This window comes from Plectropomus leopardus, chromosome 3, assembly GCF_026936395.1.
Source record: "Plectropomus leopardus strain MGB_pleo_1.0 chromosome 3, ASM2693639v1, whole genome shotgun sequence".
NCBI lineage: Eukaryota > Metazoa > Chordata > Actinopteri > Perciformes > Serranidae > Plectropomus > Plectropomus leopardus.
In genome coordinates, this window is record NC_142178.1 from 14,689,741 (window position 1) to 14,712,856 (window position 23,116).

General features: G+C 40.4%; 2 protein-coding genes across 2 annotated transcripts in view; both read right to left on the bottom strand.

The window, feature by feature from the left end:
* smc3 (structural maintenance of chromosomes 3) overlaps window positions 1-14,734 on the bottom strand; it is a 33,102-nt gene extending 18,368 nt beyond the window's left edge. The window contains exons 1-16 of the mRNA XM_042485023.2: window positions 14,543-14,734; window positions 13,182-13,257; window positions 11,578-11,616; window positions 11,405-11,472; window positions 11,047-11,118; window positions 9,873-9,952; window positions 9,701-9,779; window positions 9,316-9,433; window positions 8,953-9,128; window positions 8,634-8,714; window positions 7,831-7,995; window positions 5,815-5,936; window positions 5,316-5,529; window positions 4,509-4,612; window positions 1,781-1,880; window positions 27-187 (exon numbers count right to left, since the gene is read on the bottom strand). Of these exons, the coding sequence (XP_042340957.1) occupies window positions 27-187; window positions 1,781-1,880; window positions 4,509-4,612; window positions 5,316-5,529; window positions 5,815-5,936; window positions 7,831-7,995; window positions 8,634-8,714; window positions 8,953-9,128; window positions 9,316-9,433; window positions 9,701-9,779; window positions 9,873-9,952; window positions 11,047-11,118; window positions 11,405-11,472; window positions 11,578-11,616; window positions 13,182-13,257; window positions 14,543-14,557 (1,670 nt within the window). The 5' untranslated portion in view covers window positions 14,558-14,734. The remainder of the gene's footprint in view (window positions 1-26; window positions 188-1,780; window positions 1,881-4,508; window positions 4,613-5,315; window positions 5,530-5,814; window positions 5,937-7,830; window positions 7,996-8,633; window positions 8,715-8,952; window positions 9,129-9,315; window positions 9,434-9,700; window positions 9,780-9,872; window positions 9,953-11,046; window positions 11,119-11,404; window positions 11,473-11,577; window positions 11,617-13,181; window positions 13,258-14,542) is intronic.
* A 1,464-nt stretch (window positions 14,735-16,198) lies between these two features.
* Window positions 16,199-21,622, bottom strand: dusp5 (dual specificity phosphatase 5). Its single transcript, XM_042485615.2, has 4 exons — window positions 21,138-21,622; window positions 20,060-20,199; window positions 19,121-19,340; window positions 16,199-16,982 (listed from the first exon to the last, which is right to left on the bottom strand). Exons 1-4 carry the CDS (start codon window positions 21,499-21,501, stop codon window positions 16,582-16,584), a joined length of 1,125 nt encoding a protein of 374 aa, XP_042341549.1. The 5' UTR covers window positions 21,502-21,622; the 3' UTR covers window positions 16,199-16,581.
* Between the last annotated feature and the right edge of the window lie 1,494 nt (window positions 21,623-23,116).

Below are 23,116 nucleotides of genomic sequence, written 5' to 3' on the forward strand. Positions count from 1 at the left end.
GTGAAAATGTAAAAAGCAGTCCTCACCTGGTACCAGCAGTCACCTCCACACAGGTGTAAAAGGCGGGCTCACACTCAAAGTTATTCATGACGATGCCGTGGTAGCCATTGATGACATGCTGGTTGATGCCCTTCCTACGGAAATGCTCAAGGACTTTGTTAATGCTGTCAATGCCGTTGAGGATAGCCTGGAAGACGACAAGAAAATGAAGAGGAATAATGCATCTCACTACAATTGAATAGAATCTGCATCTAAAAACTTTGTATAAGAAAATAACAAACATACAAATATACCAAAATATTGAATGAATATTGATAAAACAACAACATAGCATAAAAGCATAACAAATCCTAATTATGCCGTTCCCATAATGACCAGTGTTCCCTTTAAATTGACTGCTTCAGCCTTGAGGATCGGTCATACAGCAATTATTCTTTCAAAACAGTGGTGAGGAGCACCAGGAGCAAAAGCCAGGATGTGAGTTTTCATTCAAACAAAATTATGACTGGTGTGTTCACTGCGTGACAAAATAATTTGAGCACACAAGGCCAAATTGCCTCCTGAACCGATTGCTGACAAGCAATGTGGCATTTAAAAGGCTATTTTTCAAACCAAGTCTGTTGCAGCACTCATTCCACTTAAAACACATCGGGGCTAACACAGATCACTTCCAGCAAACTTCACAGGGAACAACAAGGCAAAACAGCATCACCAGTCTGTTTAAACTGAATAATCTCTGGCGTAGCCCAGCAAAAAACACAAAAACACCAAATCCACCACCACCTTAGCTTGTCATTTGCTACCGGGCCTGTTTGTAAAGCATTATGTCCTACTACAAAAAGAAGAAAACTGTCTGTCTGTCTGCATCTTTTTTTCTCCTCAGGGGGTTGCCCAATCAATCTGAAATTGCACAGGGGCAATTGCATATTGTACCAGCATTAGGCTGGTGACTGGTGCTAATGTCTAAACCTGACACTTGCTATTATTATAGAGGGAAGAGATGAAATACTGTGCTGTGAAAAAAATGTGAAACTTAAGTTGCATGTTGGAGATACAATCACAAGGAAAAATGGATTTCAAATATACTGTCACTCATATTGTGAAGTACAGAGAGAAACAGAAAAAGAACATTGTATTTTGTTAGTATTGTGCAGCACTATGAATGGTACACTATTAATATAAATTGTGAGAGAGGGTAGATAAGAGTCCGCCCTGTTTGCTGGAGACAGGATGAGTCAGCAGGGACATATGAAAGAAAAATAAATGCAGGACATTTGTCCATGAAGCCACAAACAGCCTCCTTTCATCTCAGCAGACATTATTCAGAAGTGATACTTGATTGATGTGTATGCGCAGAGGACTTGACTGGCAGTTACAGGATGAGGCAGCGGGGAGTGAGTCATATGTAAATTTAGCTAGCTATGATAAGGTGCCAGTAGCGAGGCAGATGAATGATTCCTTTTGATATACCTATCCTGACAACTGGCTGAGTCACAAAGTGAGTCCTTCGCAGCATTCAGGTGGGCTCATATGGAGAGAGAGGCACTTTTTTTGCTTGGTGTTCAATTTATCTTCACTTGCCAATTTCCTCTCTCACTGTACTCCAGTAAGTGAGTGAGTGCGTGTGTGAAGGTTCAAACGATGTGAGGCATGGCAGGCCTATCAAGTGTCATCCTGAGAAAAGGGCAGGTCTGGACTTTGATCCAGAAGGAAGCATTAGGTATCCTGTAGCTTGGTTATGCAAGTCAATAATTACGCAAAGATGGACAGTGACACAGACCTTGCCGGTAGCCGCTCGAAGGAGCTGCTGTTTCTTCTCCAGGTCCTCTCGTTTGGCTGCCAGGGCCTGCTGCTCCGCGTTCTCCTCACGCCACAGGTAGCTGGACAGACACAGACAGTCACACACTGTTACACTTATGTCACCAGAAAGACCAAAACCCAACTGCAGCCAAGATATTCATAGAAGAAGAGGTCAGTGATTAAAACAAAAACAAGGACACTGTATTTATTCATGAATTATTTACATAAAAAAAAAATTCTTCAGCAGTAGATTGTGAACATGGAGTATAAACTGTCAGGTCATTTTTTTTTAAGTCATCAGCATGAGACTCCCTTCAGACATTTTGGTTCTCGCTCTCAAACATGATATGTCACACACATTCCTCTGCCCATCCTGACCTCTTTCTCCTGAGCTATAAAGTGTGAGCAGTAGGGGTGTAGCAATCCACCAATCTGGATCAACATATCGATACAATGAGCAACAATCCAGCGTCATCAACACAAAGTGCAAACATCGAACCGTATCATCCTCTTATGGATGCGTACTGATTGTGAAATTCAGTTTCACAGTCAAATAGACGCGAACAGATGATGGCGAGGAGATAAGAGGAAGACGGTGAGGACAATATTATTTACTCTGGAATAAATCAGCAGAGAGGGGATGTTAAGTTTTCGGAGAAGCTATGGGTCAACAGACAACTCATATGTCATATGTTAAACAAAAGCCATACTCTGGAAACATGACATACCTGCCGTGAATCTCACTCTGCTAACTTCACAGCAACGTTAGCTACTCTACTTCAACAACATAAAGGTGAGAAGACGTGCATGCTGCACAGACAGTTGTTTTGTCTGTGAACCTTAACAGTTATTATTTAGCCAAATATTGTACTTTAGCTCAGTGATCTTGTTGTTCAGCCATGTTTGACCGCTGTTGGGAGAAGTTTACCTTCAGGGCTTTGAGCCAAGTAGCCCTGAAGTTTTAGGAAAGCGACAATGGTTTGGGTTAAAATTAAAAGATTTCCTCCATTTCAATTCTGTATCTGTTGTGTTCATCTTTTCTGGCCCCGAAAAAGAAAGGGGTGGCAGCTTCTTGTATAGCAGGTGGTGTAATTGGGCAGCGATATTGTCTCATATCCATCGCCGGCCCCTGAATCAAACTGAATTAAAATCATAGCGTGACAGACTGTGATATCAGCAAACCGTCGCTGTCCAAAAAATCAAATTAATATCATATCATGATGAAACTAGGGATTTATACCCCTAGTGAGCAGATAAGTTTGGGTTTTTTTTTTTCTGCAGGGCTCACGACCCCAACTATTTAGTTAGACTTTGCAGCTATGGAGCACCAATGTGACTTGAAAATATTATTAATAAATGAACTGGAGAGCTGTTCGTTTGTTTCCAGCTCGCAGTGAATCAATCACATTTCACGGCACCACTTAACGGTTTAACATTCTGCAGGCTGCTGACAACACCTGTCGTCAGGAAACTTTAAGTACACAACAAAAACAACAAAATTTTGGGCCCGAGATGAGCTGGGTGCCTCAAAATAAAAGCATCAGAGGTTCTGCTTACATTGATTATTTTTAATGTAATACTTTTGGGCTTACAGTAGCTTAGAGGAAATTTCAGTGGCAAGAGACATATTGTGTCTCAAAATACAATCTCAAAATATTGAATATTTTTTTGGCATATCGCCCAGCCCTAGTAAAAAAAATCTCAAGAAAGAAAAACTAAGGTTGATTTTATGTTTGAGAGGTATTTATCTTCCTGAATATGAAGCAACACAGTAACAACACAATTCCTTGTTCATATCTGTGGATTCATTATATGCATGTATGCAATATTAAGTGCATTACAAGAGCATTCACCCCCTTGATTTTGACATTATTCAAAATAATTTTGATTTTTTTCTATTCTCAAGTGAGGCATAAAGTACTAGAATTCTTGTTACAGAATCAAATTTATTAAATAAAACGATAAAGGTGCCAGAACAGTCTGTCTTGTTTAATTAGGGTGTTTTTGTCATTTGTTGATATTTTTAGATCACACACTACTAATAGCTTGCAGCTGTGGGGTCTGTGTGTTGTGATCCTTCTATCAAAGATGTCATTGTGCTGCCTTTTCACCTGCTGCACCTTAACAATGGATCACAGTGAACTGGAGAGAGGATTCAATATCCCACAAACGTATTCATGAAATCTGTTTCATTTAGTGATGGAGATACTGAGGGCCTGTTATTTCATTTAATGAAATTTAATGTTAAAAAAAAGGTCCTAACCTTTTTTTTTTTTAAACCTAAATTAAAAAACACAGTTTTCCTTTGTTGTGTTTCAAGAAACAGGGGAGCAGCTGTCTGGAAAACGTTTTCACTACTAACCAACAACACAATTCATCCACCTTGGAGGAGCTTTTAAAAGCAAAAAGGTGTCTGACCGCGGAGGCCCAAGGCATCATCCTCTCCGTTATATAAATAAACCTCACGGTCTCACTGGACAGAGGAGTCCCGTTGACACTCACAGCAGACAATACTCTGGCATGTAACTGAGGGTTGCCAAGAAGAAAACAGCATGCTGGCTTAAGGGAAGTGACACATGAAAGATTCATCCAAATCAAGTGATGCAGTACTTTGTGAAACTGCACAACAAAACATTAAAATAAAAAAAGCAGTTTAAGTCCAAAACAGGAGGACAAAGAGAAGATACAGAGAAACACAAGGTTCTTACTTTCTTTCGCTCTGCAGCTCATCCTTCCTGTTCTTAACCTCATAATACTTTTTGTCGAGTTCCTCCACGCGGGTTTTGACCTCATTCAGATCTTGATCGAGTTTCTAAAGAGAGACAAGTTGAGAGTTGGTGAGATAGACTTATCTGTCAGGAGGTTAGATTAAAACTACAGGAAGCTTTTGCCAGAAGTTACATGACACATAGATTATACACAGGGTTCCTAGAGCTGAAGGCGAGTTAGATTAAAGACTTTCAGAGACATTTTAATGCCACTCAGAATTCAATTTATGACCAATTTTAAAATAACCACAATCGCAGGAAAAACATAAACTGGCATTAACTATTCAGGGTTAGGGACAATTTTAACCAAATGTTTATTGTAACATGTCAGAATACAGTCAGACAATATATTTTAAATATTGGAAAAAAAAAAAACAAAATGGTTTTTTTTTTTAATGTCTGCTGTCCTGCATGAGGCAAATGTTTTTGAAAATGATTCATAGTGTCCTACTTCCAACTAACATTTTTAAGACTTGAAAGATCAAGTCAAATGTAATTGAGGTCTTATTTTTAGATTAATTCAGTTAATGCCTTTTAGGACTTGTTGAGGATTCACCGGAAACCCTGCATACAGGAGCATATAAAAGTTCCTTTGAAATAAACCAAATATTTACAGCTCTATGGGAGACAATGTGAATAAACTTCAGTTAATCATCAAGATTAAAAATCACAACAGTAATCAGGTTTTTTTTTCTTGAAATGAAAAGGTCATCACATTGTCATCATATTTAAACAGGAAGAACATACGTTGTACTGCTCGAGGTTCTTCTCCTTGTTGGTCTCTGTGTCCTCCAGGTCTTTGTGGATGGCTGCGATCTGCCTCTTTTTGTCATTGATGGCCTGGTCCAGAGACTTTAACTCCTTCTTGATCCACTTGTCCCTCTCTTCCTTGGAGGTGAACTGGCTTCCACGGCCCTGCTTGGCGTACAGGTCAGTCCTCTCCTGCGTAGCCTGGGCCAGCCTTAAAGAAAGCACAAGAGTTTTTAAAAGGAGTATACGTGTGACTAGTTAGGAAAGAGAGGTCCAAAAACTGTTTTCTCTGGGTCACCTTCCTTCAATTTAGGATCCCAAATGTTCGTAGCACACCTGAATTAAATTACTTTGTGCGAAAATCCTCAAATATCTCATGTGCATCCACCCCTTGACCTCTGCTATCCAAATGTATTCAAAGTGTGATGACTGACTCATCGAGTTGTACCTGGCCATCAGCCGCTCGAGGGGCCATTTGAGGATGAGTCATTCCTACCTGGATATGCCCCGCTCCTCTTTCTCCTTCACCATGTTAAATTTGGGTTCAGTCTCCTGCAGCTCTTTCTGCTTCTCCTCGATTTTTTCCAGCAGCTTCTGACGCTCCTTCAGCAGGCGTTTCTGGGAGAGCAAGGAGGGACAATTTTACAACAAATGTTCACAATGCAGAGTGTAAAGGTGAGAAGGTAAGAAACAGAAACTTGACAGAAAGAGGATTTTAAAAAGTACTGATATTTCTTTTTACATTTTATCCATGTATCTTTAGTACATTTGCTCCTGTCACCATATCTCACTCCAAAAATGTAAACATTTGGACAAATTAGAGATTTTGCACAATTTGTGTGCTCCAAATAATGCTAAAAAATACAAAAGGAAATAATTCAGATGCTGCTCAGATGCAATATTCATATTTGGCTTGAGGCTGAATTACTATAATATAATTACTATAATGTAATAAATAGCCTACAATTATCTCCTGACAGCAAAAGCTGAGAACAAGTACTATACAATTTCAGTCTATTTTATGACAGAGGATAGATATAAATACAGAGCAAAGGTAAATTGTAATTAATACCATAATGAATTACCATGATTTCTCAATTACCATCACTGTCACTGGTGGTTTCTGTAAACCAGCATTACTTAACCAGCACTAGATTTTTGACACAACATATTTCATATAATGTTAGACATGTTTTGAAAATATAATTGAAACTATAGCCAAGCCAATCTCTATTAAAACGCATTCCAAAACAATCTATTATTTTGAAACCATTTCCAGGTTTTGAAACAGTTTTTCTACTTTTGTCATGTTTCCAGGAATTTCATGACAGCGGGAACAATGCACAAGTAATAAAAAAACAAGAATACTACAGGGAACTACAATCTACTCTAAATCTACACGCAATATTCAAAGACTAATAACATGTTGTGTCTTCAGGAAACACAAAGCAAATACACAGGTAAGTACTTGTAAAAATAAATTACCCTTCTGGAAAAATAATCAAGATTTAAATATCATTCTGAAAATCTTTCTCCTCCACCTTCATTGGGAATCTTTGCGTTCGCACAGATCTCCCCAACAGACGGATCTTTCTGTGTGGGTCGTCATCCTAAAAGTATGAAAACCTCGACTTTCCCCCCGTGTGTCAACGCCGTCTCAAACCAGAACCATCAGCAGCTAGTGACGCAGTTCTGCTTCCCTTGCTTTTCATTTTGCTCCAGTAACTTTTGGCTGATGCTCTGCCAGCCGTAGCCAGGTGGGCTTAATCCAACCAACAGCCAGCATGCTGCCTGGGACCCATCATGGGTCACACACAGACTGAGCCAGTAAAGCCGTTATGTATGATTATCGTCTTCATACTCACACACGTGCACACAAACACACACTGAACGCACGGCCATACGGAGAGTGACTCATGCCAGCTCAGTACACACAACCTCATGCCAGGAATGATGTATAGTGGAGCTGATGGCAAAGAGTCTGATACACAGGCTGGATCTTCCTCTGTTTTGGTTTCTTAATTCACTATGGGACCAACAAATGTTCTTCTGTAAGATTCAGAGCTAAAACTTTCAACTCTATACATTTGGCTAAACTGCTTTTGATTAGCTGATTATGTTGTAAATGAATTATCAGTAGAATTAAACATTTACTGGTTATAATTTTCAAAAACTGCTTCTTTTGCTATTCTCAATTTAGGATTTAACAGTAAACAAAAAAAATATAAAGATATAATTTGGGCTCTGGTAATCCTACTTCTCTTTTATAAATTGCATGATGACAAAAATCTACCAAATTGTGAGGGCGGTGTTCTCAAAACAGACAGCAATCATGCACTAGTTCCTATCTTTCCAACCAGTAAAGGACGAGTTGAGTGGGTGAAAAGGGAAAATGATGACCATCCTACTCTACATACAGTGATGGTGCAGGGTAGAGGGGGTGGGGGGCGGGTGGGGTATTGTTGGTGCAGCATCACGTGTGCAGAGTGACGCAGATGGGAGGCTTCCGTACCCTCTGTTCGCTGTTGCCTGCCAGCTCGTCCTGCAGGTCCTTGGCCTTCAGCTCGAGCTTGGTCCTCTGCTTGATCTGCTCCTGGCGCTCTGCCGAAAGCTGCTCTCTCTCCTCCTTCATGGCAGAGATCTTAGACTTCAGCTCTCGCACAACACGCTCCGTCTCCTACAGAAAGGGAGCCAAATTAAAGAAACAGGCTGTGAGATTTAATTCAAAGGAGTGGAAATCCAACAACTTACTTCCTCTTCGGTGATTAATAGACTATCCATATATTTACCAAGGCCACATACTGTCAGGAGAGCTGGACACGGAAGTCTTTAAAAATGAGTTCAATTAACCATCTATGTTTTTATTTGGTGGCAGGGTTACAACATATAAACAAAGACTAAAACTGTTGAAAAGTTTCTGTATTCTATTTCTGTGTTTCTAATACAGCAAAAATGTTGGATTGATTTACGTTCAGTGACATCATTTATCTCTTCATTAAAATCACATCCTGACAAAATTCCCACAGTGATACACTGATTCACAACCATATTTGCATGATGACTAAGTTAAATTTTGCTAAAATCTGTCACAGTGGGAGATAAGTCAGAGTAATCTTGTTTCCAAAAATGATTTCTGGATTTAAAATAATTGGATAAATACAAACACTGAACATCTGAATTGGATGTGATTTTGAATAATTTACTAAATATTGTGACTCCTTATTTAGAGATAATGCTGTGATGATAACTACCATGTTTATTTTCAACCATCCTAAACTCCAGTTATTAATACTTCTGCACGGTGAGATTCTTTACCTCTACTTTGTCTCTAGCATCTTGCTGAGCATCACGAAGCTGTCTGGATTTGTCTCCGCAGGTTTCTCTCTTGGAAGACAGCTGGAAGAAAGCCAAACAGAAAGTTGCGGTACTACGGCTGGACACAACAGAGGAAAAAACTTTTTTTTTTTGGTGCACAGTGATTACTTGATTTTTGCATTTATTTAAGCAAATCACATTTTTTTCTATACATTCTGAATGATGGGCAGCACCAAAACAGATCAATCACAAAGTGTAACATGTTCAGTCTCTTACTCTGTAAACACACTGTACATATATATATATATTTTTTTTTTACCTCATCCAGTTTGGCACGGGTTTCGTTCAGCTCCTGGTTGTAGATGGTGTACTCCAGGGCTCTTCTCATCTTGTCCCATTTCTGGTACTGAGCCAGCTCCTCCTTCTCATCTTCCAGGGTGTGCAGACGCTCCTCGATGTACTTCAGCAGCTCATTGATCTTCTCTCGCTTACCCTCTACCAAACAAACACGAGAAGTTGTTTTTAGAAATGTAAACCAACTGTACAATTAGTTTTCTGGGTCTTTTTTTTTTTAAACAAGTGATCACTTAGTGTTGAATGCTGTGTAGTAGCAACTTTAAAAACATTACAATAATAATAATTTATGTCAGTTTATGAGACAATAAAGTTAAGAAGCTTTTACCCGTCTCCTTCATGAGAGAAATGCTCTCTTCTTTGCGTTCATCGTACACACGTGTCCCTGCCACCTCTCTCAGCAGCTTCAGACGCTGGGAATCGGGTGCTGTGGCCATTTGGTTGATCTGCATTAAAAAAAATGACATAACCTGTGAGATGGACCACCCTGCTCTTCCATTATAAATTCAAAATGCATTTTAGCAGATGTTGGTTTCGGTTTTTAACACAAATCATTAAAAACCAGCTGACGATGAACAGGCCAAAACAATCAGCCAAGTACAGCTGGCCCTCTCTTACAGAGCTGCTGAAATAGTTCAGTGTGTTACACAACACTAAAAAACAAACTAGTATGTCTAAAACAAGTGTTAGATTGGCTCCCACTCCTTTCTCACCTTTCCCTGCTTGACGATGTAGTAAGGGTTACTGCGGGAGAAGCCGGCACTCTCCAGAAGGTTCATGACGTCATTCTTACTGCAACAATCACAGCGCCATCAAACAAGAGATTACATGGATTCACAGAGTTTCCCGTGTGTAAATGGACAGCCCATCCACAGAAATACTTACGTCACCATCTTCTTGTCTAAGAAGTACTGGTCCTTTTTTGCGCCAATGACACGGCGGAGGGAGACTTCCTCTTTGTCAATCTGGAGAGAGACACAGTTATCACTGGTAAAGAGAAGAGTCACACATAGTGGCAGAATTGGATGGTTACGTCACGGTGTTACCAGGCTGCAATCTTCAGATTTCTAGAGCGGCGCAAACATCATTATCAGAAAAAATAAGCACTGTGTGTTCTGGAGGCAGCGTGACTACAATCAGTGGTCATGGCAGTTGTCTGCAATTTACGGAGAAAGTTCAGTGTGAACTCAATAACATAACACAGCGAAAATACACCACTTCCACAGGTGGCCTGGACTGAGGATGCTGAGAAAAGTTATTCTACAGGTGATGCAAAGATGTGGTACTTTTACCTCATGTACGGATGTAGATCTTAACACGTACCGGTACAAATGCAGGGTGAAAAGGATTAAAATACCTGTCTTCAAAGCTTTTCTTTTATTCTGTATCTAATTTGGTAGTTAAGTGTCATACTTTTTATGCTACAGTTAAGTTAGCACAAGTGCTATACACAACATTATCAATTTCACAATCTACCAAACATCAGCAGTAAAAAAAATGAATTGGACATATAACAATATGCACATTTAAAATACAAATGGGCATGAGTACTTGAGTACTCTATTTGGATGTCAAAATGTTTATTTGGATGTCCATTACGTGATTCTGATTCTGATTCTGATTTTTCGTGAGATGCATTGATGTAACTGCTATCCATGAATAACTGCACAGATCCATACAGTAAAAATAACAAGTGATGTTTGCAAAAATTTCAACAAAATAATCAAAATCAATGTGCAGAGCAAGCTATGTAACGTTAAACTTTTGTATCATAGCTTTTCTACAGAGTATGTGCAGCACAAAAAGGTAGACCAAATCTAACTGGATTTTTGTTTGAGTGTTCATTTTAATCCCTATTCTTATGTTAGATTTTTTGCAAGCACTTGATATTAACTAAACGAGAGTACTCTGATATGGAAATTAATTAAAATGCCCATCCCAAATTTAAACTTACATTGCCCAATCCAGTTGATATGCCAAGATACCAGTAGACCTCAAACTCATCAGTGTGCGTGTGATTACAGTAAGAGGGTCAATGTGGAACGTTTGCCATTCTTACCGGCAGCCTGTTGTCAGAGTTGTCAAATATAATCTCCACAAAAGCTGAAATGACACGAGGACCAGTTCCCTCCTACAGTGACAGAAGAGGAAAAACAGAATGATTAAATGTACATCTTTATAAATAGGCTTGAATGATAAAATGTGTTTCCCATTGTGTTTCAATCTCCCAATGAACATTATATTTTAACAAAAATGCAACACATCCTATAACGACTTCTGTAATCCACGGATTATTAGGAAGTTACACAAGCTTTAGTTAGATTAAGCATGTAAAAACAAGACATTTCTACGGAAACACTGTGTCACACAGCTATTTTCACAACAGTAGTTGGAATCTGACATTTGCCTGAACTTACATGGAGCAGGGCCAGGCGCTGTTCAGGTCGCAGGTGGCTGAACTCATCGCTGAGCACAAACTGGATGGCTAAAAAAGCAGGGAGGAGCAACAGTTTTACACATCAACAAAATAACTTTGCAGAAGAGGAAATGTTGACTGCTGTTTGGTAAAAATTCATCGAGGCAGACATACCATAGAAAAAGTTACTTTTTCCTGACCCATTTCTTCCAACTGTAACAGACAAGAAAAACACACAAAATGAGGACATGGTGACACATGTAAATAACCAACCGCAAGGACAAGTCACCAGTTTGGGTCTGGCAACTTATGTAGGTTCCTTAATTGAAAGTAAATCCCCTCACACTCACGTGCATACACGGATCAGCCAAAACATTAAAACCACTGGCGAGTTAAGTGAATAACATTGGTCATCTTGTTACACTGCAATGATCTGCTGGGAAACCTTGGGTCCTGACGTTTATGAAGATGCCACCCGACACACTCAATCCCCCCCAACACTGCTGCAGGTCCGAGTGCCCCCCGCATGGCAACGGCACTCCCCAATGGCAGAACCGCTGCTCCCCCAATGCACCATGCTACACCACAACAATTGTTCAGGAATGGCCAGAGCAATGTGAAAAAAAGCTCAAGACATCAACTGGCCTCAAAAACCCCCAAGATCCAAATTTGATCGAGCATCTGTGGGACGTGCCGGTACCGCAGAGGTACCCCTGATCCATGGTGGGACATACTTGGATTGGATTTAGCTCTGACCTGTACACATATGGACACAGGACCTCTGAGGGGTGTCCTTTGGTATCTGGGCACCAGGGTGTCTGTGGCGAATCCTTTGAGTCCTGCGTGTTGTGCGGTGGGCTACTGGCACGTTCCACGGATGCTTCATCAGATTAGAATCTGAGAAATTTGGAGGTCTTGAACTCCTTGTATGTTCAACAGGCCATTTCTCAGCAGGTTTTGTGATGTGGCATGGTTTATTGTCCTGCTAGGGGGGGCACTGCCATAGTGGAGTACCACTGCCGTGAGGGGGTGCACTTGGTGTGTAATGGTGCTTGAGGGGGTGGAGTGTGTCAGGTGGCATCCGCATGAATGCCAGGATCCAAGGATTCCCAGCAAAACACTGCATTGTAACAAAATGATCAATTTTATTCAATTCACCTATCAGCGGTTTTTACCTTTTGAAACCTTTATCAACTTCAGTTTCTTGTGTTACGTTCAGATGCCTTTTACTAGCGTTTAAACCTTTGAAACTTGAGCAAATTGGTGGGATTTCTATAGAAAGTTCAGCTAAAAAGGCAACATGTGCCTTTCTTGGCAAGAGATATCCAAAACATTGCAAAAAGGGAAAAGCTGACAAGAAAATGAACTGAAAATTATATAATAATAATAAATTTAAATGACAGAAAAGGAGAATGAGCAACAGAAAATATAGAAAATGAAAATAGAAAATATTTATTTAATAATAATTATATATTTAATTACATATATATATTTTTTAGCACTTTCTTTCAAGCCATTCCCTTGTTTTTCTTTTAATTACCATTTTGCTTTTCTTTATGAGTGTGCTATTTTTCAGGTAATTTTCTTTTAACTCTACAAAATCCTTCCTAATTTTTGTTAATTTCTCTTAAAGTTGTTCATTGCCTTACATATTTTTGATCTGACATTCCACCAATTTGTTGTGATATCAGGGGGTTAATGTTGTGGCTGATTGGTGTAGAGTGTTGACAAAATGCAATACAGAAAGAAAATAAGAGAGAAGTTGAGCACATACTAACCGATGACATTGTGCTTTGGACTGAACGGGTCTACCACGGTCTGGTCCCTGTAACTTCGGAACCCCTGGATGATGACCTACACAAGAACCCAGAGACCAGTGAACATAACTACGTCCCACTACGGAAAACAATAACCACATACTATAACCTATAGAAAGTCAAGTCATAGGACTGTGCTGGCAGGCCATGAAAAACTCCTGAACACAGCAATATTACTAACACTCACTTTCTATAACGTCCAGATAGACTGAACATCTATAACTTTAGTGTCTTGATCTTTAATCTTCTGTATTGTCTGACTTCCCTTGATCATTATTGATCATTAGTACAACCTACTTCCATTACCACAATCAATATCAACATTATCATTATTTAAAAAAAAAGAAAAGAAAAAAAACAAAACATCTTAAAAAGGACTCTAATTTGTAAAGACTTGTAGCACTTCAGGGTTGGAAAGTAACTTTTTTGTCCACCTGTCAATTTCTTTCAGCCACTTTATACATAACCATTATTTTTTGTGGTGGTGATGAAGCAAATCTAGCAGCCACTTGTTTATTTTACCAGCATTTGGCTGGTGGCTGGCACTTCATTGATTCATTTATAATGCATTTCACCTTGTAAATACAAACTTTTTGACATTTGTATATTTTTAATCAAGTTTGTAACATTACTAGGTCTTGAAACTCTGATCAGTTATGCAATCTTTATTTTCACATTTTATGAATGAAATTAGTCATTTCATCCTTCATAAGCCATTTTTGACTTCTAAACTCTGCTGCAGTGAAATAACTTTTTTTGTTTAAGTTCAGACTTTTCTATACATGTGCATGTGCCATAAAAACTGAACTAAACTTTGTGCTCACGGCAGCATCAAATGCATCATAAGCGAGGCACGGTTCCCAACAAGGCCTTCGCTGTCAGCTAACTGTATGGGCTAGTTTTCATTCAAGGTAGTAACAAGTTAACACGCTTGCCGACAAGATATACCATAAAATAACGACCACAGTACTATCCAAGCTCACATCTACGAATGATTACATGCACGTATATATAGTCTGGTGCAACATTAATACAAAAGCGACAAATCCGCTAACCTCACGTTAGCTGTTAGCTTAGCATCCTAGGAAAGGGGGACGGGCTGTTCCTCTTTAGATACACACAGGTTGCTCTAGATAACATTCACAAGCTACCGGTTAGTATCTGAGGTGTATGTGGTGATTTTGCATTGCTCTGCATTTCAATTTAACCTGTGTGCAAACCGCGGTGGTACAACCATTCAGTGGAGTAACGTTAAGATAGCCTGGTCAACATTAGGCCAGTGAGAGTCGGCAGCACGCACAAGTCCGGTGTCGTTAGCTTACCTGTTTGATGTACATGGCTGTCTAAACAGGGCGTCTCCTTGGCTGAAATTGGAGATAAGCTCCCCCCGTCTGCGGAACTGGAGAAGCCAGGAATTAAAACACCCAAACTGAACAAATATATTACAAATGAATGTATTTAAAATTGGTGGAACACAGGCGGAGAAGAATAACATGGAAAATGGCGGAGGGGGCGGGAAAGACCGGACCATAACATTTTGTGAAAACAGGGTTGTAGCAATAAACACTTACTAAAAGATTTGTGGTAGTGAGATAAATTAGACGTAATTACACAATAACATATTAACATATTTGCGAGTTCAATATATTTAATATCAAGTCTTTGATGTTTGTACGGAAATAGCAGGATGGCCACGTTTTTATGTACTTAACTCCCTATTTGTACAGTTGGTACAGTCTAGCTGTCTGTCTGCAAGGCGCCAAAGACTGAAAAGAGTTGATAACACTGAGTACAAACGACGGCCAAGTAGAGACTAACCCTGTAATAGACAAAAACCGGCGTTTATTGATAATCCGGCTACAAATTTTGTTATTCATTCTACACAAACCAGAACTTTACTCTATTTCAAATGGTAATTTCGACTGAAATTCTCTACTTTTAGCTGCTTTTCATTTGTGCACAACCTCTCGTGAATAGTTTGACTAGGTTGCATTGGGTTACACTTATTGATGAGAAGAAGAAGCTAGACATACAATCAGATCATAACTATGAATGAAAGCAATGCTGATTATTTAAATCTGCCCATAAAGGCCAACAGAGTCACTGCAGGTGTCACTGTTTGCCTCCTCTGCAGGCCTGTCCTGTCAGATTTTACTGTATAGGGCAGATACCCATCTTGCTGTATGTGGGGGCCACTTTTGCAAAATGTCATAAGGCCAGTGGCCAGTTAATAAACAAAAATTTATTATTAATACTTAAATAATTGGTGGGGGTCTGGAGATTCTCCTCTTGCACTGTTTTTTGATAAACAACCTCAAATGTTATGCTTTTTAATGCATCCTGGCACCCTGCCAACATTTGAAGTTTAAAATAAGATCCAAGTGTGATTTAGATTTGATCACTGTGCATAAGAAAATGATTGGTGATCCACCCGGCACCCTATCAAGCGCAAGACTTTTGCCCGCAGGCTGTAAATTGAGTATCAATGATCTAATGAGCTATCTAATTGCGTTTGCATGCCCACCAGTATCCTCATAACGATCCGGTTCTTTAAGTATCCCAGTGTTTTGTTTTGCAAATGTAGGCCTAATTATCACATTCTGCTTTTTAGAATCCATATTATTCGCAGTTAATAGAAACCAGGACATGGGGGCATGTAAACACCTTATTCTGGTTTTGTGACTGAAATGTTGAGAGATCAACTGCAAATAGATGATCAGAAACCTGGATACTATTAAGATCACGCCTTCACTGATATGAATAACCAGGTTTCTTGTGTTTCATGTAAACATCATATCCTGAATAAGATCTAAATCAGAATAAGGCTCATGAACAGGACATTACTATGCAAGTAAATGCACTCATCAATTTTTTCTGTCATTTCGTTAGGCCTGCAGTAAATGACTTGGAAAAAGTCAAGCCCCATTTGACCTCTTAGTTACACCTGTCAAATACCACTACAAACACAATGCAAACAGTTTCATTTTCATGGTGAAAACATTTATTAAACACATATTAACATCCACATTATTGAAAAAAATCAGACAGACTGTAATTTTCAAATAAATTAGGTTTAAATGCCTGACTGTATTTGTGAATAGGCATAAATCACAATATCAACCTAAGGCATGTATATTGCAGTTTATCACTGTGCTGTGTTGTTTCATCACAGCAGTTCAGAAGACAGGAAAACAGCATCAATGTCAGTAGCCCAGAGTCTTCATGGGCCTCAAGTCCCATGAACTCATACAATTATCTTTCTGTTTCTGTCTATCTGCTCTGCTGGTTTCAACACCAGGCAAACAGAGAGCATTAATTTTCTTTTATTTTCAAGTAAGACTACAAGCAGTCACAGTTCATTTTAAGGCAGTGCAGTTATTGGGCTCAGTTTGAACTGGTGGTGGACCGGGGACTGCAGGCAAGAGGTAGGGAGGGTGAACACAGATGGCTCAAAGTTTTTGGTGTTAAAGGTGAAATCGTTGGCAAAAAAGGAGGCGGACTCCGGGGCGCAAGGTGTGGCTGGTTCGGGTGTGGTGGCATGAGCCGGGGCTGTGGAGAGGACCTCAGACTCAAACTGCAGCAGCTGACCCATGAAGCTGAAATTGGGTGAGATGACTGCCCGGCGCTGCTTGATGATGTCGAAGGCCGCATCCAGCCGCAGCTGCTGTGTCCTCATGATGTAGGCCATGCAGATAGTAGGTGAGCGGGAGATGCCTGCTTCGCAATGGACCAGAACTTTTCCCCCTGATTGCTTCACGTGATCTGGAAGGATAAGAAGGGGACAAGACGATATTATTGATCTGCAGCGAGATGGAGGCAGATTTTAAAAATACGGGTGTTGCCGGGTTTTGCTTTTTTGTTCTGTTTGTGTGTGTCTGTAATTGATATTTTTAGGGTCAAGTTATGAGGCGGAGAGGTTAGAATGAATCAACGGGGAGTTTTAAACATTGAATAATAATAAATGAAAAATCACATTTTAACTGTGTAATCACTGCCCACTCCTTTCTCCCACTCGCTAATTAAGCCAACACTTTTCTACACATCCATCTAGTTTCTCTCTCTAACACACACACACATTTTGAACCAGTTTCAGTCGTGCACGCACAGACACTTGTGAGTCAGAGAGCAGCTGTAGCCTACATGAGCCTCTCTTTCTCCTTCACTGCTGTGGAGGCGCTGGGTGCTGCTGCTGCAGAGTTCACCGCGTGTTCGAATTTAGAGCCGCAGCACTCCTACACGCATATCTGTGTTCTATAGCCCACACGAAAATCCACTCTCTGTCATCTGTGTTAGTGTCACTCACGACACATTTCAAGATTTTTGCTTGTTCCTAGAACTACTGCAAACACCTACACGTCTCCTTTTCTGTCTGTCGCATGTGTAATTTCAATCTACCTACAGACACTTAGTTCAATGAAGCCTCTGCAGACACCTACACATCTCTTTCTGTGTTAAACAGAAACATTGAGGGCCACTTCTGTCTGGTCCCGAGAGCCACTGCAGGGGGAATGATTTCTGACAGCCATGGTCCTCAATAAACCACATGAATGAATCATGAACATCCCATCTGGAGTGGAGGATGGTGGGGTGAAAAGTGACGGCAGCAGTGGGTCAATAATATTTATCATCTCCTCCCCTGACTGTACATCAGTCACCAGTGTCGGAAGGGGTTTCTGATTGGAGATTGATTTCCATTTGGGGCCCAGCTGCAGCTCGCTGATTATTTGTGTGCACTGCATTTCTAATCGCTTGGCATGGTTGATGAATTTCGGTGGCCCTCTCTCTGAATGTAGGCTAAACCTGCTCCTGGAACAATTTGCGGACTTATGTAATAATAGACTTACACAAAGGCACCCTAAATGTAGGCTGCATCCCCAAACAATGCACAATACCAACAATAGCAGCCACCCAATACCGGTCAGCCAAGCTGCTCGTGGGTTAGCTTTGTCCTTGGTTATGCCTGGCTATAAATAGTCACCAGCACATTATGTACATCTTTTGCTGCTGCTGCTGCTGCTGCTGTTATTATCCAGCACCTCTCCCACACACTCTCTCTTCCTCTGTAACACATTCACTACCCCGCTGCCCCTCAGGTCCGCCAATGATTTCCACCTGCAGGCAAACAACAGCTATGCTTTCTCATTATGTGTCAGTCAGCTGGCATTTATCCTCCACCCAGCCATCATAAACAACTGTGTGTGTAGTGTGTGTGTGTGTGTGTGTGTGTGTGTGTGTGTGTGTGTGTGTGTGTGTGTGTGTGTGTGTCAGCCCCCAACCTCTTCCACCCGGCCATTACTAAACACGGACAGCTCACCCAGTTGTCACACTGAATGGCCACACCCGGTAAAGTAAGCCACGGAGATTAGGCCTGGGAGGCGATGACGGCATAGGAGCGTCTTTTTCAAGTAAAGACGCGGGGGAAGGAGGGAGGGAGGTCGGAAGGCAACGGGGGAAGTTCGCAAATCCTGAATGAAAGCAGGCTGGCTGGATATGTTGGTGGGGGATTGGAGGCAGGCGATCAAGTTAAACTGATTACCGCTGGGTTTCTTATAGGCCTCTATTTGTGAATGATAGCAGGTGAGCAACACAGGTGGCTTATTTGAAGACTCAAAAATAAACACAACTATGTTTAGGTGTCTTTCTAACGCAGCCTGGGCAGTTCTGAGACTCCTTAGGGTGATGTGGCACTATAAATACACAGAAGTTGGTGTTCCAGGAAAAGGCTCCATCTTGGTGACGGTGTATTTATTCCCCTTCCTACTGAACTATTTTGAACATTGAGCCAAGTGGCTTTTTAAAATTCAGATTCAGACACGAACCTTTGAGAGCAACACCCCTGTCTGTCAAAAAATAGTTAAAGAGCTGCACCCCGTACAAGGAGTTCATTCCCTTCAACTCACCAATAAACTCTATGGCCTCCTGGAAGTGGGAGCTGATGTCGGCCATGTGGCTGTCCTCCACTGGGATCCACTTGTAGTCATAGTGGCCCTTTGCCGGCTGCATGTCCCTGCGCGACACGTTGAGCAAGGCTGTGATGTGAAGGTCGCTGAGATAGTCCTGTCTGGAGGCGTGGTAGGCACTACCGAGGTAGAGGAAAGGCAGGATCTCTACAGGTTTACCCTGAGAGGATGAGGGGAAAAAAGTAAATGTGAGTACATGTAGATAAAGACTAGAATATACATAATTTCACGGCCACCTAACAAGACATAACACTGGACCCCACATCGTGCTGCATCTGCTTTAATCCATAATCCACCCCTGAGAAAATGGTCCAAGCCACAACATCCAAACACCTGTTTGCCCAATAAGCCGCAGAGCAGAACATTACGTTCATCTGCAGACAAAACGCACATGGATGCATGCAGCTGGACGAATTGAATTCCCCCTATTATGTAAACCATTAAGTTAAATAACCCACTATGTCAACCAGACACAATAAAGACTGCTCTCTGAGATGTGAAGCAGCCACATGCTTTCCTTTTGGGCAGTGGAGGAGATGGAGGAAAGGTCAGAGATAAAAGAGCGTTTTTCTCTATGGGGTATCCTGATGTCAGCTGGACATCACCAAGTGGTCTCTCCTCTTTTTTCGTGCCAAAAATGAGACGACTGGAGGGGGAGCAGTGAAGGTCAGAGAATATCATATGTATGTTGAAAAAACGTTTTGATGGGCTGATGCCAAATATAAACTCTCTGATGTCAGCAGGGCTTGGATGTGTGTGAGGGGTTTATTTTTTATAAGTTAAAAATAAAGAAGCTGTCAGTGCATGTGTGCCCTGTGTGGGAGAGAGGGAACTGCTGTATTGTAAAAAAAAAAAAAAAAAAAAAGGGTGTTTCCATACCTGATCATAATCTGGTTTGTGGTGAGAAAGCTTCTCAGTGTGGCTGCTGACTCTTTTCTCGGTTTCAGTTCCGCTCTGGTCAATGGTTTTCACCTCAGTGCAAAGTTCAGGGTATTGAGAGTGGAAGTTCTCGTATCCTCCTGAGAGAAAGAGGGTAAAACCATGAGCACACACTGTAATAAATAAGCTTAGAATAATGCTGCCTTTACACCCTTAACACACACACACACATCTTGTGAAATGCCAGAGTTTATGAAACATGTCTTAGCAGCGGATTATAACATTTATAACCTGATTATAAACGCCTAATTAATTACAGGAGCCTGCGGTTGAAAGACCGGTAATCCTTTTAGGACGACATCCTGAGGACGCAGAGGTGATAGACGGAAATGGATGCGTCTCAACACAGCCCCGTTTTATTTAGCTAAAATAAATGATTCCGATGGGATTGAATTGTATTTATTTCTTTATTTTAATCAATGAAAGGTACCACCAATTTGCCTGCGTTTCTCTCGCACTGACTCATCGGCTCCGTTGACGCACGCAGGACATTTATCTCTCCAAGAAGTGAGAGAAAAATGTAGCTGCTTTCAACACGAGCGAGAGGGATAATAGAAGAAATGTGACTTGGCCTTAAATTTATCGTATGTGGATTTTTAGGTAAAATAGAAATACATTTAAACTATAATACAAATATAAAATGACCTATGAGCTTGTCCTTAAAAATAGGGACCAAGGAGGAGATCTCCGACAAAAAAAGTGGACAATAATTTCTTTGTGCCCAAAATAAATGTTTGTGAAGATTAATAAACGAGAGATAATCTTCTACTTTTAGATTTTAGGGGCAAAAACTATAGACAGAGGCAACACCAGCTGAAGTTTAGTCTAATCCCTAAACAACACAGACTGATTTAAAAAAAAAGCCTTATTTTGAGAAATAAATAAATCATAATATAATACAAAACTGTTGAGGCTGTAAATACTGGCTTTCTTACAACTATGCTATTCTTGAAAAAAACAATTAGGGTAGTCAAACTCCCTTAATTTTCCCCTTACTGGATTAAAAACTAACTCTCACCTTTCAGGAAACAGATGTTTGCCCCGCTCGCCAGATGAGACAGAGTGTTTATTACTATTTGTGCTACACTGTCCTTTTTCAGTTTTTGCCAGTGGGACGTCCGGTCATCCAGAGCTACGATAGCCGATATGCTTCCCTCCCGAAGCCGAAGCAGGGACCTCTCATCCGGGATGACAAACTGCAGAGGCACCGGCCCTCCTCGCGACCTCCGGACCACCACGGAGTTGAGATTGACATTGACAGAGCCTTTAATGTTGGAGTTCGTGAATGAAAGATAAGGTCGGCAATCCACAATAAGGCAGCTCCCGCACTCCTTCCTGATGATTTTCCTCAGACGCCGGCAGTCTATGCTGGAGACTTTCATTTTGACGCCTGTAGGAGTTGTTTATTATTGCCTAAAGAATTCAGATGGATTAACTCCTGAACGATACGGGCGAGCGAGGAGTCCCGCGCGCGTCTGTGCCTACATGTCCTCCAAGGGGATTCCGGCCCATCAGTTTTAAGTGAATGGGACCTCCGGCGGGTGACGTCACGAACCATGTATGGACACCGGCGAGGTGTGATCACAGAAAAAAACCCGCCCACATCTATGACTGGGCTGTGACTCCGCCCCCGGGTGCTGGTAAATAAAAGCCCTACTACTGCTACTGCGTGTGTGTGCGTTTGATTCAACTATTACTCACTGTGCGTCCTCTACCAGCACCTACACCTGCCCTTTCAATTTCAGCTTCTTCACATACAACCAGAGTTGTATTTACTTAAAACCCTGTAATATAGGCTAGACAAGCTATTCAGATGAAAAATGAAGAATACACACCTACACAAACGGAGGTATTTTAGGATAGATACTATATGAAATAGGGCTACAACAGTAGCCATTTTTTTTTTTTTTAATTTCTAATTCATCTGGTGAAAATTTTTTTATAATAGCAGTAACTTATTTTTAAAGGCTTTTTAATGCCAATTGAATTTTGTTTAGGACCAAAATGAACTTTTTTTATTCATTTATTTTTTCAATTTTATTTGGCCCAAATGTTTATTTTAACATCAAACATTTCTTGTCCAATGCAAATGCTAAAAAAAACCCCAACCTTTTCAACAGTGGAAAATGGAAGATAATTAATATATTAATATATTATATTATCATAAAAGTTTCTTTTTGGTTTTCCAACAAAAGTGGGAACTATCTGGCATTTCCGTCTGGCTATCTTGGCAATTTTGTGTTGGCTCTGCATGCAAGATTCCACTTTTTTGATTACCATCATAATGAGTTTAAGAAAATGAATTTATTAAATTATTTAACAAAAAATAGATGTTACTATTTTTGTTTAAATTTTGCAATGCAATGTCAGAGAAAGAAAAACACTTGTTAAATCCTACTTCCCATGTCTGAGCATTTTTAAGACATTTTCAGGATTAATTCAAATCATTATTATGACACTAAAGGTCTTATTTTTATATGAATAAATTCTAGGCCCTTTAGAATGGAATAGAATAGAATAGATATACTTTATTAATCCTGTGAGGGAAATTGTTTAAGACTTTTTAAGGATCTGCAAGAACCCTGGTCAGAGGATAGTAAAAAATTCCCCATTATGACTTCTTCAAATGTCTTTTTTATCCAACCAGCAGCCTTGTAAAAAAGATTTCCGCACACTTCCATCTATGCTGTGTCTCACTTCACTCTGAGCATCAGGGCATACCTGAATGGACAGTGAACAGGTAGGTAAAAGTAACCAGTCTCAGTCTAATCCCTGGCAGAGTGTAATACACCTGTGCACAACCCTGGTGGTAGAAGCTCCACGCTTTGGGAATTGTAGTTTTCTATGAATGGAGTACTGCAATGAATTAAGTTAAACTCAGAATAATGAGAAACGCTGCAAAGATGTGAGTGTGCGGAAATCTTTTCTACAAGTTTTGGAGTTTTTGATGTTTCGAGCACCTTGCTAAAACTAAGTTGGGTTGAGCAATGGTCGTCC

Bases quoted from the DNA above. Each gene is read 5' to 3' on its own strand.
- dusp5 (XM_042485615.2), bottom strand. From the start codon at position 21,501: ATGAAAGTCTCCAGCATAGACTGCCGGCGTCTGAGGAAAATCATCAGG. The intron at 19,341-20,059 runs GTATGGAAACAC...TCATCCTCTCAG, and splicing joins ACAAACCAGATTATGATCAG to GGTAAACCTGTAGAGATCCT. The intron at 16,983-19,120 runs GTGAGTTGAAGG...TTATCCTTCCAG, and splicing joins GGAGGCCATAGAGTTTATTG to ATCACGTGAAGCAATCAGGG.